This window comes from Anomalospiza imberbis, chromosome Z, assembly GCF_031753505.1.
Source record: "Anomalospiza imberbis isolate Cuckoo-Finch-1a 21T00152 chromosome Z, ASM3175350v1, whole genome shotgun sequence".
Lineage (NCBI taxonomy): Eukaryota > Metazoa > Chordata > Aves > Passeriformes > Viduidae > Anomalospiza > Anomalospiza imberbis.
This window is the reverse complement of record NC_089721.1, coordinates 60,258,989-60,276,135: the sequence shown is the minus strand read 5'-3', so window position 1 is coordinate 60,276,135 and position 17,147 is coordinate 60,258,989. Positions and strand designations below refer to the sequence as shown.

At 37.5% G+C, this 17,147-nt stretch overlaps 1 protein-coding gene across 11 annotated transcripts in view; it reads left to right on the top strand.

The window, feature by feature from the left end:
• PCGF3 (polycomb group ring finger 3) overlaps positions 1 to 17,147 on the top strand; it is a 53,771-nt gene that overhangs the window by 26,943 nt on the left and 9,681 nt on the right. For 4 of the 11 annotated variants that reach the window (XM_068176038.1, XM_068176039.1, XM_068176040.1 and 1 more), the window contains 5 exons: positions 672 to 714; positions 4,599 to 4,661; positions 7,353 to 7,470; positions 12,168 to 12,264; positions 16,775 to 16,830. In XM_068176038.1, coding sequence (XP_068032139.1) covers positions 7,362 to 7,470; positions 12,168 to 12,264; positions 16,775 to 16,830 — 262 coding nt within the window. In that variant the 5' untranslated portion in view covers positions 672 to 714; positions 4,599 to 4,661; positions 7,353 to 7,361. Of the gene's footprint in view, positions 1 to 671; positions 715 to 1,255; positions 1,341 to 2,620; positions 2,665 to 4,598; positions 4,662 to 7,352; positions 7,471 to 12,167; positions 12,265 to 16,774; positions 16,831 to 17,147 lie in introns of all 11 variants that reach the window. The other 7 variants (XM_068176045.1, XM_068176046.1, XM_068176047.1 and 4 more) reach the window with 5 other exon arrangements.

The window sequence follows — 17,147 nt, the reverse complement described above, 5'->3', positions numbered from 1 at the left end:
TAACAGCTGAATCTTCCCTGTGTGAATCAATAAGAAAAATTGCTTCTTCTGTCAAACTATTCATGTGAGATTGTATCACCTTTAGCTAAAGAATAAAGATCTTATTTTTTTATTATTTTTAAAAATATACTTTTATTCTGGCAAATACCAAGAGATTCTGGAAATACTAGTTGTATCCTTGAAAGGATTTTGGAAGATTAAGATACAAAGAGCAGATTACTTGAAAACATAGCTTGAAAACTGAGAATGCTGCTTGTCTAAATGTGCATCTTCAATTCAAAATGTTTTCTTTTCTTACAGACTTTCTAGTCCATAGGTTGTTGTTAAAGAAATCTGCTGATTTATTTTGTTATTTTCCCTGTCATTTTTGAAGATAATGGATTTCTTTTTATTTTTCCATCACATGGTAACAGGACTTCTTAGGATTTCTTTTTTGAGCAATTTTCCTTGTCTAGCAGGGGACTGTTAAATCTTATTTTTCTTTCTTTTTCCTGAGGATCAAAATTTTTCCCCTTTTCTTGCTTACAAGTGCTTCTGCTCCACTGTTCTCTTAAATTAATAGAGATGCCTAAATACTTAGGTGAATTTAGTGAGCTGAGTATTTCTTTGTGGCAGCTGTATTTAGAGGAATTTTGGATGTTAACTTTCAGACTATTTTTCTGTCTTTTCAGGTCTCTGGATGGCAGACTCTGAAAAGAAATGCTGTTTTAAGAGGTATGCCTCATGTAGGCCAAAATATTCTGGACTGGTTTCTGTATAAATGATAAGGCTGTACTTCTGAGGAGTCCCTCTGCTGATCCTCTCTGTAATCTTGCATGAATAATAGTTTCAGTGCTGACATCCCTCTGAAATGTGAAAGCTTGTGCTGAGATAAGCAGGTTTATCTTACCAATTTTAGTGGAGAGACCTGTAATATGTTGCTTAACTTTTTGCTTGATCATCTTAAGAGAACACTGCCTTAGTGGACAAAGGGGATGAAGCACAAACAAAACAAGTTGACTTTCTGATATGTGCATGTCCCCTTTCAGCCTCTCATGACTTTGTGTGTGTGTGTGTGTGTGTTTCTTTGCTTATTTTTTAATTGGGAATATAGTCCAGATTTTGTAAATGCCCTCACTCCCTTTTTGGTGTTTTGTAAGACATCCAGACAGTGAGAGGCTGACACCATGCCAGCTGTGTGGTTTAAAATAGTGTCAGTTGGAACCAAGATGAAGAAATACTAATCTTTTTGCAAATGATCTTTTTTTCATGTTAGCTGAATGTTTGGAACATTTTCTGTGTTTGTTTGGGGTTTCATATTCCAGCACTGAAAGAAATTGTCTCTTCTCTCTCCATTGTTGGTTGGTATGTTGTTTTTGAATAATTCATTACTTGGCAGCTGGTAAGAAAACTGTCTCTTCAAAATGGAGTTCTTCTACCAGGTCTTCCATCCATTTCAAGCAGATGTGGTGGCATATGTTAGAAAAGTAGGCTTTGTCTTTGTAAGAGAAAGATTGGTGTGAGTATTTTCTTTTTTTAACTTTTTTAAACAGGATCTCTCAATTATTTTAAGCACATCAGAGGGCTTCCTATTTCTCTAAAGCGGTGCAGTGCTGATTTGTTCTGCCTCCAAAATAATAACCAAGATGAAGTACTAACAACTGGGTTAAGAGTGGCTCTTCAGCTATTGAGTAAGATTTTGGTGTTGCTCTTTTTTTATGCAGTGTTAACAAAACTCCTAAAGAAGATGATGCTAAGAATTAGGGAAGATGTTACTGCTATTTTCTACACAACCTGTGGACAGAAATCAAGATGATGCTACTGCATTACTCTTGGAGGTGCACACATGTAGGAAGAGAGACATTGTACCCAAGTTGCAATGCAGGAGATTCCTGTGAGACAGTAGGAGCATTTCTTGCCAGTGAGGGTGGTCAGGCACTGGAAAAGGTTGCCCAAAGAGGCTGTGGAATATTAATTGTTGAGCATTTTCTGAGTGAAGTGGGAATAGCCCACTGTAACTTTATTTAAGTGGGCCTGCTTTGAGTACAGGGTTGGATTAGAGAAGCTTGGAGAGGTTACTTCATAATATCCATAACATTATCCTATGAATCTATGTAACATGTTGAAGGGACACTTTATGAATTTTACATTTCCTGTAAAAACAGTTGAGGGTCAGGCTGGTGTATTGTATGTCTTTTTTAGTTGTTTTTTTTTAGGTTTTGTTTTGTGATTTTTTTTTTGTTTGTTTTGTTTTGTTTGTTTTGCTTCGCTTTGTTTTTTGTTTTGCTGTGTTCTGGATTTTTTTTGATTCTTCTTTTTTTTTGGTTAGTTGGTTGGTGCTTTGAGTAGAGTTTTGTGATTATAGAACTGAGGAGTGACTTCTTACTATTCCAGCAATATGGTTTTGAGGGAGAAGAACTGTATTTTGGCCCCAGTGTTCATTTGTTGACTAAGCACAAAATAAAACTTTAAATTTTTTTAATCAAGTGTCACAGTTCAGTCAGTGGATTGAAAGTTTCAAGGTTATCTACAGTTCTTAAAGTTTGAGATTGCTTGCTGTCATAGGTTACTATTTGAGCAGGTAAATCTCAGAAGAACTAACAATTTAATTTAGAAGAACTAAAGAATTTCTGTTTTACAGAGATTTGCCTTTCTTGGCTTTGACTTTCTAAAAACTAAATCAAGGTATGGCATTTTCTCTTGTTTGTTAACTGCTGTGGGAGTCTAGTGGGAGCCTGAGGTTTGCAGTGTTCAAATGAGCTGTTTGGTTTGGAAAATGATACTGTAAATGTTCAGAATTTGTTCTGTCCTTTGAATTTACCTGTTTTTATATAGGATGGTAGCTTTCTGTGAAACTTTTGCTTCTGAACTTGACTGTAATCCTGTGAAAGATTCAGAAGTGCTTGAGCATGCGTCTTCTACAGTGCATGATGGGTCACATTATGAAATAAGGCAAATGTAAACGGTCTCTTTTAGAGGCTTGCTACTCCTACTAAATCCTGCACAGTCTAGTGAGTCTCTGTAAAAAAAAAAAAGTGTCAATTAGGAGATATTTTTTGGTCTGATTTCTGATTTTTATATATATATTTAGGTAAGAAGGTATCAGCCTAGGTTGTGCTTTGGAAAAGTAAACTTATTTCCTATTATTGGTTCAAGCTGGTGTGCATGATTTCAATGTCAACATGATTCTGTATGTTTTCTTTTTACAGCAGCCAGTTTTAGTTGTTGAGCTCATGCTAACTTAATTTGAGTTGGTGCCTCTATGGTTGTCTAACAGTCATCAGCAGCTTGAGATCAGTCAATATAGTAAAAGTTCAGCTTGTTTATTACATGGATAAGCAGAGGTAGTAAATTCATAGGATGATATGATTCAGGTTAGAAAAAGATCATGTCCTTCATGTGAGGTGGTTACCTGTAGTAGGACCTGAGGGAATGGCATGACCTGTGTCAGGGAAGATTCAGGTTATATACTGGGGAAAGGTTCTTCCCTCAGAGGGTTGTTGGGCACTGGAACAGGCTCCCCAGGGAAGTGGTCACAGCACCAAGCCTGACAGAGTTCAAGGAGCATTCTGACAATACTCTCAGGCACATGAAAGCCTTTAGGGATGTCCTGTGCAGAGCAGGATTTGGACTTGACGATTCCATGGGTCTCTTCCAACTTAGATATTCTATATAATCTGGCTGCTCAAAGCAGAGTCAACTGAGGTCAGACCAAGTGGCTCAGTGTGTTATCCAGATATCTGTGCTTTTAAGCTGCTTGGTTTCTTGGGAATTTGTATTTAGACTTGTGTGGGGTTTTTTTTAAGGTTAGATTACTTGTTTTGGAGGTATGTGAATTCATTTTTAGCTTTTTTTTCAGCATAAAACTGAGAAACGGGAAGATGAGTTCTGTGAAAGAGGTCATCATTAATTCAGATTTGAAAAAATATCCCTTTTTCAAAGAGAAGTTGTTTAAGGGAGACCTGGATTTGTCTGGAAAACAGAAAAATAGCTTGTGTGATTCTTAGTCAAGTTTGATGTTTAGGACGTTGTGTAGTCTTGTTGTTTAGTTCTAGTTTGTATGAGATTACTGGCATGGATTTTGGTGGGGTAATAACAACTTGGCTGTCTTATATGATAAAAGTGGTGCTTAACTTTTGTTTGGCACTAGGCTGTAGAAACATGGGCATCTTGGGATGCCTTCCCAAGAGCAGATGTGTGGTTCAGGTAGTGCTAGTACCCCTTCTGAGCTGATAGTGTATTCCAGATAGGAGCATGAAAGACATCCTGTATTAGCCATATCCACACGGAGTGTTTCGTCTTAAGCATTGTGAGTAGTAGCTTAGCTTTGTATTTCCTAATATGACTGTGTATCATCTTCAAATGCAGTAATAATGAGAAAAAAAATAGTTGATGGTGAAATCTGCAATTATGTTATTTACTTCTCTCTGAAGTAATACAGATCAGGCAGGTGATAAATGTGGAATTACTTTACATAATGTGGAATTACTTAATGTTTTTAATTAGTTGCTAAGATTAGTGAATTTAATTTCTTATATGAGGTTGTAACATTAGTGTCTCTATTTTTTCTTTATATGTGTCATTAGTTCTGCTAAAATTTTTTTTCTATTTCCCTCTAGGAAGCAATTCAAGTTTTCTGCAAAGTCTGAGCATTTATATTATCTGACTGAACTGACATCTTGGTAATATGCCATTTTTTGTGAGCTTCTCTCTACCTTTCTAAACAGATATGAAGTGGTCTGCCCTTTTAAAAATTTTATTTTTATTAATTTTTTAATTCTTAGTAAGTCCTCTTATAACGGGTTAACTGTTTTGAAAAGCAAGAGAGGCATTCTGAGTTCTTTTTATTTCGCAAGACTACAGGACGTGGGTCACAGTTGTAGAAAATGCAGGCTTAAATAAAGTGTGACACTGCTAGCTTGCTTATAGACCTTAAAAGTTGCATTGTTTATTGGAGATTCAAGGTGTGCTGAAGCAATCATGTCTGGATCTCTGCGTGAGAGAGAAGAGATCCTTCTCCTGTTTTAGTAGCTGCAAGAAAACAGCATGGGACAGGCCTTCTGGAGAAATCTCCTGTAGGTTTTATCAGCTTTTGAGGTGTCTACTGCCCTGGAAAGACCTGTTACCTTTCTGTTGCTTCTTCCAATAGATCTTATTTTCAATCTTTTAAACATTTAATAAGAGCAACTTTCTGTCCTCCTTCAAAGGTGTATGAAATTTTAATAAGGTTGATTTGATAGACTTGCTCTTGATATTCTAGAAGATAACTCATTTTTCCAGTGCCAAAATGTGTATGATTTTTTCCTATTAAGTTGGAAAAGTGTGTATTATTCTTGATATCCTCTTTTTTTTTTTCCCCTGGCACAAAGGGCTTTATTTTGTATTATTTTTGCTTTTGTTGTGTGGTTCAGTCATTGTTCTCATAATATTATACCCCATCTGAATTTTCTTGGTTTTGTTTGTTGATGGTTCTTCTAGTGACAGCATTTATCTCTACTGTAAGGAGGAAAAATTGTAAATTTTTTCCTAGAAAATAAACAACTTCTTTGGTTCAGATTTCATGATTAAGTCTTTGGCTCTTCTGCCTTAGAAGTGCTTGGATTTCTGCCTGTGGTTTTCCTGAACACCTTCTTGTGAATTCCTGCCTAGACAAGTGACTAGTTGTATTGATACTGCCTTTTTCAGGATCTGTTTAGGTTAATTTCTCTTTTGTCTGTCATGAATTGTGTTTTTTAGTGTGCCCACTTTCAGATTAACTGGTGACTTGATGCCATCCCTTGATCTCTTCTTGAAGAGTGACGTTTAATAGCTCTTCCTCAGCACCACAGAAACCTACATACCTCATGTAGTAACATTTAACTGGTGACCTCATGCACTAACTTGCAAGGATTTAATCTGTGTCTGGTTTTCAGAGGGTTAAAAATAATTCTACAATTTGGAAAGTAATTCGGGTTCTGAGTATATGTTTCTTACCTATTTTGTCTACTGCAAAACCAAGCTGCTTTTTTATTCTTCTTTAATGGGAGGTTACTAGATTTATAACTAAATCTCAAATACTATAAAATAATACTGATTTTTTTTTTCTCCCATTGCTTACTTCTTAACCATGAGAACTGGAAGTCTTTCTAGTCTTTTATATAGGACAATGCAGATTTAAATGGGTGGGTGTTGGATATGTTTCTCCACAGTTTACAGTGGAACATACGGTACCTCTCTGCACGGGAATAGTTCAGATAGGTGTGGAAGTTTGCTGTTTGATAGTTCTTTATTCTTAGTACCACTTCACTGAACATAGGGAAAAAAAAGGTAAAATTAAAGATCAGACAACCTTGTTGCAATATTTCAGTGTGAAACTTGGGGAACATGTGTTACCATTCAAATTCTGAAATGTTTTCCAGACTGAGCTAGATGAAAACTAGTATTTGTGAGCCAGGGGTAGTAAAATCGCTTTAAAGGAAAACAGTGTAATTTGGTGATTACTGCAGTGCGAGAACCAAATATAGTAGGTTGTAAGCAAGTATAGCCTGCTCTGTTAATTAACTAGAATGCTGGTCAAGTTCTGGTAACAGTACAATTTTCAAAATATTTTGAAAAAAATAATAACAGCTGTGTTTAAAACGTAACAGTTTATTTGTAAAGGCATGAGCTTTGTGTGGTGTTTTCTCTTTAAGCAATTGGTGTTACTGCAAAATAAATGAGCTTCTTCATTTTTGATTTCTAATATTTTTTTCCTTTTAAAGATGCGTATACCATCCCATGCTTAAAAGAAAGGAAAAATGTCTAGTTCAAGTTTTAGCACAACCAACTGCTCCTCAGCCAAAGAAATTATCTGTAATGTAGTCTTCAATTAACTTGTGTTCAAATAAAAGGGATTTCAGAAGGTTTACTTTCTAGCCCCATTATTGAGAGACAGATTCAAAATTATGCTTTAACATAGTGCCACAAGGCGAACACTTAAAAGTGTGGTTAAACTGAACAGTTGCTTTGACTTTTCAATTGTCAAAACACTTTTGAATCTGAAATTACTTTGAGGATTTTCTTTCTCCGTATCTTGTGAGTTTTCTGTCATTACTAGACTGAGTATGATGACTCAGGTTTACCAGGATAGTAGGGTTTCAGCTTAAATCTGAGTCTGTTGGTTGGTAAAGGAACTCATTAGTAGCATACTGGAAGGGCCATTTTCTATGCTCTTGCAGTACTGGCTTGCAAAATAGTGTGGGGTTTACATTGTTTAGTTTCTGTTAAGTGACATAAGAGTTAGTGCCACCACTGTGTCCTCACACCCGTGTACATTGTACAAAAGTTAACACAAGTTAATCATTTATTCCCAAATGACTACAGCTGTGTTACTTTATGATACATCTCTTTCATAGACACCAAAGATGCTAACAAGGAAGATTAAGCTTTGGGACATTAATGCCCATATAACCTGTCGTCTGTGCAATGGATACCTGATTGATGCTACTACTGTAACAGAATGCTTGCATACTTGTAAGTAGAAGTATAAATAAATTAAAGTTGCTGATTTGGTTTCTGTTTGTTTCTGGTTTTGTTGGTTTTTTTTTTTTAACTTGTTATGCAACATGTTGTAATGGTTTTCAGTTGAAATTTAAAATAGCTATTGTGCATCAGCCAAAAAGAATGTACTTTACTAGATTGCTTTTCTTTAACAGATGATTTGCTTTTTTAATAAAGCAAATGGAGGGAACATTAAAGCTGTGCTGCATAAACTTGAAGCCATATACAATTAGAGGCAATGTAAATATTCAAGAATGCAGTCTGTCTTCATGCTAAAGGAATGTGGAATACCTAGTTCTGTCTTCTGTGACAGTTGATGTAGCATATGTTCTCCACCTGGAGCCTTTCAGATGTCTCTTTCTCTCCCATTCCTCTGCAGAAAACAGAGTAGTTTATCAATAAGGAATAAGTATGTTGTATTGTATCCTGGAAATAAGCTTGTATTCCAAAACACTGTGATAAGGTAGTTGTTTGTTGATAAGTTACTCAGTGAATTTCTATTTTCATGTAAGCAAAGGATGACTTAAAACCTTGCAATCCATCCCATGTTTTAAAATTGTTCTGCCACAATATTTATGTTTATTCTGATAAAGCTAGTAGGTTGTTTAATTAACTTAATGACTTAGTCCTAAATTTTCTAGAAGGCAATAATTAGGTGACTGTGTCTTTATCATAAAACAAAAAGCGTTAGCATCTTTTATATCTGACAAAGGGGAAGGGCAATGCTCGTAATTTGTCAGTGATTATGGTTTTTATTATATTCCATTTAGAATCTCTGTTTATCAGCCTTGATAAATTTGTTGCACTTGTCACACTTCATGTAATTCTAAATATCCTCATAGAATCTAGGACAGTAGAAGGATTTGTTCCATGATTCCAAGAATCACAGAATGGTCCTAGAATCTAAATTCAATCCCCTGGCCATGGGCAGGGTCATCATCTACTGGATTGGGTTGCTCCAAGTCCCATATAGCCTGGCCTTGAATGCTTCCAGTGATGGTACGTCCACAGCTTCTTTGCCAGTTACCCTCACAGTAAATAATTTCTTTCTAATATCTAATTTGAACCTATCTTCCTTCAGTTTGAAGCCATTCCCCCTTTTTCTGTCAGTACATGCCCCTGTACAAAGTTCATCTCCATCTTTCTTGTCGTGCCCTTCAACTTTTGGAAGACTGCTTTAAGGTCTTTCCAGAGCCTTCTTGCTTCCTGTCTCAATTTCTGTAGTATTGTTTTCAGAGCTAGACTTAGTTTTGCCCAAATTTCTTTACTGCTGCTAGTTAGAAGAGTGTATCCAAAATGAGTATCATAACAAGTTAACATGGCTGACAGAGAGCTAGAGAGAGGTCATTTTTTATTGTTCTTTAAAAATAAAACAAAACCTCACAAATACCCCTCAGCCGATATCATCCACACCATCTCTTATATTTGCTTGTGGAGGAAATACGTAGATCCACAGCTCTACAGCGCTTGCTGCAAGTCAGGAATTGCACCTTACTGCCTCTTCCTGCTGCTTTTTCTGGGGTTTTCTTTGGCTTTTTTCTCCCTTATTTTGACAGTTTATATTTTATGAATACTACTTCACTCTGTGCCCTCTAGAATTAGTTTTGTGAGAAGAGGTACAGAGTCCTGTCTTTTTAACAAAACTTCATACATGTTGGCATTGTTTGTACTGTGTAAGATAATGCTAATAATGTATGTTCCTGGAAAAACATCCTAGCAAAATCCATCATGGAATTACCCTGTCTGTTGAGATAGTGAATTCTCTTCTAAATTATACCACCTTGAAGTTTTCATTCTCTTCTACTCAGACTGCACATATTTCTTGCTTTTTCAATTTTTCTCTAATTTACTGATCTTCAGCCATTCAAAGACTCTTCAGTAGTAGATGAAGTTCTTTAGTCCTTTAGTGAAAGTAATTTGGAGGACCAAAGCCTGTCTTCAGGAGGAACAGGGCAAATTTTTGTAAAACTGAAATTAGGAGAAAACAAAGTGTTTTAGCTTTCTTTCCTATTTATTTCTCTGCCATGGTTTTAGTTTGCTGGTGGCAGGTAGGCCACTAAGTCAGTTACTAAAAACTTCATTAGTAGTAACAAAAAAAAGTCTTAAGTATTTTTTTAGTTTGTATCTGTTTCTTGATTAAACTTCAAGGCTAGGTGATATGTGCAGGTCTTGTTAAACTTTGTGTTTATAATGTCAGTTTTTTTAGTGTTTACATGTGAAAGCTGTCCTTCTGTGTTATGAAAGGGAAAACCTCATATGAAATGTATCATCTTCTGAATACATCAGGATGATAAAAGGTCGACTTGAACTAGACACAGAAATGAAAAAAGTCAAGAGAAATGAAACTGTTAAAATAAAAAAGTGAGCATTAGCCTTGCCCGTTCCTGTTCTGATTAAACCTTTCTGATGTGTTTAAGAAATCAGAAAATGTACAGCTCAGTTCATGTCCACAATCAGTGCCTGAATATCCGGGTAAACAGAGATCAAAAACTTGGAAAACCAAAGTAATGGAAAATTCTAGAAATAATATTGTTTCAGACCATAAAACGATTTCCATGTTGCCTGTCCAAAGACTTCTAGTTTCAGGAGAGTTTATAATCCCAACCTGACCCCAGAAAAAAAGAACCTAGATGGCTGCAGCACCATTCATAAGGCACCTAGTGGCACTTATTTGGATGCTGTGCTCAGACTGAAACCTGCTAGAATATTAGCTAACTTGTGACCAGTTCATTTTAGGAGGAGTTAGTGTTTACCTAGTCCATGCTGGAAGATCTACTAATATGGGATAATGTTTTAGATATCACAGAATGCTTTGGGTTGGAAGGGACCGATAAAAGTCACCTAATGCATCACCACTGCAATGGGCAGGGGCGTCTTCAGCTGCATCAAGTTGCTCAGAGTCCTCGGTGAAGCTGTGCTGGCTGTCTGGAGTCACCTCCCTGTCCTCCACATGCCTTAGCACAGCTTCTAGGAAGATCTACTCCATGATCTTCCCAGGCACAGAGTTAAGGCAGACAGGTTGGTAATTTCCAGGTGTCTCCCTTTATACCACTTCCTAAAAGTGGAAGCAATGTTTCCCTTTTTCTAGTCACCAGGGATTTCACCTGACTGTCAGGACTATCTCTGTTAGTGCTTGGCAACTACATCAGCTAATTCGAGACCCTGGGAAGCATCTCATCAAGTCCCAGAGACTTACATGTATTCACATGTCCAGGTGTTCATGAGTCTGATCTTTTCACACAGCAGAAGGGACTTTACAAACCCAGTGCCTTCTTTGTGGTTCATCTATGCGAGAGCTGTGGGAAGAGAAATTGCTAGAGGAGACTTGAAGCAGAAAAATTGAATACCTCAGCCTTCTTCTTGTCCCTTGTTTCTGGTTTGCCAGTCATGTTTGTCTGGAGGTTATACATTCTTTGGCCTCCTTTTTGTGACATACTTAGAGAAACCCTTATAATGCTTCATATCCCTTGCCAAGTTCAGATTCAGCTGTGTTTTGGCCGTTCTGGCCCCTCCCTACCCAAATTAGCAACATCTCTATACTCTTTCCAAGATACCTGTCCCTGCTTCCTCGATCAGATTCTGCTTTTATTGACTTGGCAGGAATAGAGTTTGGCTTCACTTTTGCAAATGGATCTGCTGTTCTGGCACTCTGCTGGTACAAACTGCTGTGCGAGATGAGGCTTTGTCTAACTTTTGCCGCCAATAGTGCTGTCATCCTAGGTTTGTAAATGCAAAACATAATGCGAAGTTACAGTACTTCATTTACTGTTACTTTTGTTTTTAGTCAATGGGTGTTTATGTAATTGTACTATCTTCTTGTTTGAGAGGTAGATGGCACTATAGTTACAGAAATCCTTTCATTTTGTGTGATAAGTGCATTAATTCTAAGACTACCCGAATTAGTGCACTTTCAAGAAAACCTCCCTTGTTTTCGCCATACCTTTTCAGTTGTAACTTCAAGTGAGTGAGGATTTCATGTAGTAGTGTATTTTATGAGTACTGTTTTGGGGAAGGAGAGGAGAGTGGTGTATAAATAACTTATTTTGAAAGAGATGGGTGATTGTGTGTATGCATATAGAAACATGCAGCTTAATACTGGATGACTACTTTAGCAACTCCTGGCAGGACATTTTACTAATAATGAGGGTCTGTGACAATGTAAATTTTTTTTCTGGTGGAAGTTTAGCTGTAGTATACTCTGTGAAAGTTAGAAATAAAATAACACCCAGATATCCATTTTCCTGCTTTGGAATTATTTTTGTGTGTTGCCATCACACACATTTGGTCTGTATGTGGCCATGGTCAAAGCAAATTTGTTTTGTTTAGTATCTTAATGGCAAATAGTTCCTGTAATGTCATCCATGCAAGCTGAATGTTGACCTGCTAGAAATTGTTCTAGTAAATTTTGAAGTGATATTTTGTGTTGGATGTTGTGTTAAGGTTTTTGATAGGTGTGGATGCTTTAATTCTAGTGCATCCTTTTCCTGTATCAGGAAAATTTATTGAAGGTACTGGAAACTGTATTCTGCAAGATTAGACATCGTGCACATATGGTATAGAAAAATGAACTTCATGTAAATGTCAGTAATGTCCATTCTGTGACTGTATAAAACCAGACTTCTGTTATGCTACTTTTATTTCTTTTTAATTGTGAATGTCTTTTTTACAAGTCTGTAGAAGCTGCCTAGTGAAATATTTGGAGGAAAATAACACCTGTCCAACCTGTAGGATTGTTATACATCAGAGCCACCCATTACAGTATATTGGGTAAGTATAAAAGCAGAAATGCAAGTAGCTTCACTCTAGACTGGTTTGTCCCCTTTGATACAGTACAGGTTCTCTCAAAATTTTCATTCTTGCTTATTATTATTATTAACATGCTGATGCATGTTAAACATTGAAAAAGAAGTATGAAGGAGATTGAGGAGGAGATACAGGATGAAACTTCTGCTATCAGTTTGCAAGGCCTTAGCATGGCAGCTTGTTCCAGACCTACAAAAAAGTGAACTGTATACTCAAATGTTTAATTTCTGTGTGATTTTTAATGGGATATAGTCATTCCTCATTTTGTATGCTTGGGTTGTAAAAATTATATATATGAAACATTTGTAGGAATTACACTATTACAAAATTATCAAAAATTAGTCTCAGTTGAACAGTGCTTTTCAGTGTCGGACAGTAATAAGAGAAATAATTTTCAGCTTTATTGTTCAGTTAATCTTTCAAAGGTCTGCTTAGGTTGTAGGAACAGATAAAATGTCATAGAATCATCATACAATGGTTTGGGTTGGAAGGGACCTTTGAGATCATCTAGTTCCAGCTACCCTGCTGTGGGCAGGGACACCTTTTACCTAGGCCAGGTTTCTCAAAGTTCCATGAAGCCTTGACTGAACCCCACCCCCGCTACCCTTTCTGGGGGTGGGGTATGCACAACTTCTCTGGGCAACCTCTTCCAGTCTTGCCACTCTCACTGAAGAATTTCAACCTAGTATCTAACCAGTATCTGTCATCTTTTAGTTTAAAACCATCCCCCCCTTGTCTTATGACTACATGCTTGTGTAAAAAGTCTATTTCCAGCCTTCTTTTGGGTTCCCTGCATGTACTGGAAGGCTGCTCTGAGGGTTCCCTGCAATCTTCCTTCTCCAAGCTCTAGAGCTCCACCTCTATCAGCTTGTCTTCACAGAGGAGGAGGTCCATCCCTCTCATCATTTTCATGGCTCTTGTCTGGACTCACTCCAACAGGTCCACCTCCTTCTTATTTGGGGACCCCAGAGCTGAAAGCAGTGGTCTAGATGGGGGCTTTTGCAGGCAGAGTACAAGGACAGAATCACCTACTTCCATCTGCTGCTGAGTTTATTTTGATGCAGCCCAGGTTGCAGTTGGCTTTCTGGACTACAAGTGCACATTGCCAGGTCATGTTGATTTTTCCATTTGCTAATATCCCCCAAGTCCTTCTCCTCAGAGCTGCTCTCAATCACTTCTCTGCCCAGCCTATATTTGTGCTTGGGATTACCCCAATCCAGGTGCAGGACCTTGTACTTAGCCTTGTTGAACTTTGAGCTTCATATGGACCCACCTCCTAAGCCTTCCTTCCTTCCAGCATGTCCACTGCCCCACACAGCTTGGTGTCACTGGCAAATTTGCTGAGGGTGCCCTCAATCCCACTGTCACTGACAAAGATGTTAAACAGTGATGGTCCCAGTACTGACCCCTGAGAGACAGCACTTGTGACTGGTCTCCTCTTGGACATTGAACTGTTGATCACAACTCTTTTGAGTGCAGCCATCCAGCCAATTCTTTCTCCAACAAGCGCTGCATTAGTCAAATCCATGTCTCCAGTTAGGGACAAGGCTGTTGTGCAGGACAGCATCAAATGCTTTGCACAAGTCCAGGTAGATGCCTTGACTCACCCTTTCCTCATCCACAGTCTCTGTAACCTCATCATAGAAGACCACCAAATTTGTCAGACACAGTTTGCTCATAGTGAAAGCCTTGCTGGCTGTTGCCAGTGGCCTCCTTATTTTCCATCTGCATTTGCATTGTCAAATTGCATGTTCACTAAGTATTTTTGGGGTTTTTTTCCTCCTTTTCTTGTCAGAAAAGACATTCTCTTTCTTATCCTTGAATGCATTGTAATGGTGTGTCTGCATTAGCTGTTGCCTATCAAGTAGTGTTTTGTCTTCTATTATAAAGAACTTGTGTTTGTTCATAGCATTTTTCAATGTGCCTTTCTCACTTCTATAACAATATCTGAAGCAGTGCTTTTAGCAAATGAGTCTGATTGCACTTCTACAGGAAACTGTCAATGTTCTATACACACTTACATTGCTCAAGCTTATCCTTACTCAGGAGCCTGAAGCTAAGTATGCTGTCTCCACATTTATATAATGCACTCATACTCCTGTATGAGTGTATAATTAAAGGGACAGGTACATGCAAATAGGCAAGAATGAATAAATGACATGTAAGACAACATGTTTGCCTTGGTTCAAAAACCCGTTTTTTGTGCAAAAAGGTGCCAGGAAATGACATGATATTGACAACAGCTAGAAGGCATGATATGGACAGCTAGAAGGCAATTTGTTATTTGTTTTTTATTGTTGAATACACTTTAGCTTAAGTAAGCTGCTTAACGTAGTTGTAAAATATTGCCCCATTGAAACAGAAACAGACTTTGTCCAGCCTACTTTTGGATATATTTGTTTACCTTTTTTCAAAAATACTTGACAGTCCGGAGTTTCATAAGGTGTTTGAAAATGGAGATTTAAACTCCTATTCATCTCTGTCTGTCTGAAAACTAGGTAAGCCAAATGTGTCTCCTTGTTTACATTTCTAAATACTGTTAAATAGCATCATAGAATCTTAAATTCTGTGGGACCTTGAAGATCATCTGTATGATCTACTTCCAACCCCCAGATTGTCACCTCTGATTTAAAGGTGATGTCTTATTTATATATTTTTGTTCAAATAATTTTGGTAATGTGTTTGCAGTCCATATGTGACACTTCATAATCCCAGCCAGTACAAACGGGATTGCTACTGGTGAAAATGACACGAATTTAGGATAAGTGATATTCTGACTAGCACTACAACTATCTTGTTGTAGTGCTACTTAGAATATTGTAATTACTCTTTGTAAATGTCTTGATTTGTCACCATTTCTGTACTTGCTTACTGCTCTCCACTACTGTGAAGTGCTCATGTCAGGTGATAAGACTAGTCTTGTAAGCTTTTTATGTTCAAGTCCAGATCAGGACTCAATACTGCAGACATTTTGGAGGTAATTGTGGTGGCTGTTGTTGCGTTGTTGGGCCTCACCCCCTGGTTGGGGTGGCCCGGAAAGGTGGAAAAGTCTCTCCTCCAACCTGAGCTTCCAAAGAAAGACTCAGTAGTCTTCAGTTGTCCGGTCTCAAGGTAGTTTATTGTTATGTTATCTAAAAGATTTCTCCCTGAGCTGCTGCGGTCCTTTCAGCAGTCAGGCAAAGGCACACTCTGCACCCTCTCTCTCTCTGTTTCTGACACTCTCTCTCTGACGCCCGGGGGCTGGTGCCTTTTTTTATATCATACATTAGGTATTAGATGTTTACAGTTTTTCCCCAATGCCCATCACCTATGTTGAACAGTGACTTTCTACTCTAAACCAATCTGTGAGTGCCAACATCACCAAGAACATGGAGGTTAGGAAGAAGAAGGAAAGAGGACAGGGCATACCCAAGTCCCTCCATCTTAGAACTTCTGACCCCCATGTACAAAACTCAGACCTCTCTGTACAAGGCCTAAAACCCCCCTGTACAGCACTCAAAAACTCTTCCTCTCACTTTGTGACTACTTCTACTGTAATATCTAAACTTTTGTGATTTCTTGTTCTTCTTGCAAAGTTGGTAAATTGTTCCATGGATCAGGTTCAAAGCCACAGGGGTCTGTGGCTGCATTCCAGGGTCTCAAATGCTTTTGACGTGGGCCCGGAACATCCAAGAGTGTCCAAGGGACATTCTGGGTTCTGACAGGTAATGACATTGCAGCAGCCAAGGCAGAAACCTGAAATGTTTTTTATACTATTTCTTAATTAGAATTTAACGTAATACTTAATTTCTTTGAGACCATAACTTATTTTGGACTAGAACAGGTTTTTTCTAGGTGAGCTGGGGGTTAAAGTTTAGAATCTTAACTGGCCCTACAGTTCTACTTGCAGTGGGATTATTACCTTTTTTGCATTTGAGCCACAATACTTCTACAGGCTACTTAGCTTTATAATGTTTCTCACAGTTACTTTGTCCTTTAAAAAAAAAAAAAGTATAATTTAGTTGTTGTCTTTTTCTGTGAACTGGTCTCATGCATTTTAGAAGAATCCTAGTAAAGATAACTAATCTAGAAATGTGAGAAATTAGTCTATAGGGGTGAGAAACAAGCTATTACTGATTCTTTTGTAATAAAAATAAGTTTATCTCTAAGCTAAAAAAGAATTTTAGATTATTGCTGATATACTTGTCTTGACAGAAGGACATACTCAGTGGGGTGAATTCTTCTACAGCCTAGTCTTTCTTAAACTTCCATTTGTTTTCTGTCTTAGCTTGTACTTTTTCATAATTTCTTTTGTGTTGCTGTTCTTTCTGGTTTGATAGAAGTACTGAATGAGAAGTTCTTCTTAGATGAGTTTAGAGATTTTTGCAGGTGGTCAGTACTGGAACTTTTTAAAGAGAAATGTTTTCAATCAAAATCATGAACTTAAGCTTTTGATTTTGTTTTTGTTTTTTTTTGTTGTTTTTTTCCTTGCTAGTCATGACAGAACAATGCAAGATATTGTTTACAAACTTGTGCCAGGCCTCCAAGAAGGTAAGTTGTGGTGTGACCTTTTTAAAGGTCAGTTTGCGCACACTTCTTTGATACTAAAAAAAAAAATAAAGTTTAAAGTGATAAAAAAAGGGGTGGGGGGGCAACTGAGAAAAAATACAGTGGAAAACCAGACTCTTTCACTTGTGTAATTTTTAGCAACTAATTTAATTTCATACCTGTGCTTTCAGCAACTCAGTGTGGGGGTGGTGGGAGGCAACAGGGGATGTTTCTTCCAAAAGCAGAATTATGTAAATCAGAATAATCATTCAGCTTTTGAATGTTGCCATACCATAACTCTGATTCGTTTTTGTTAAACT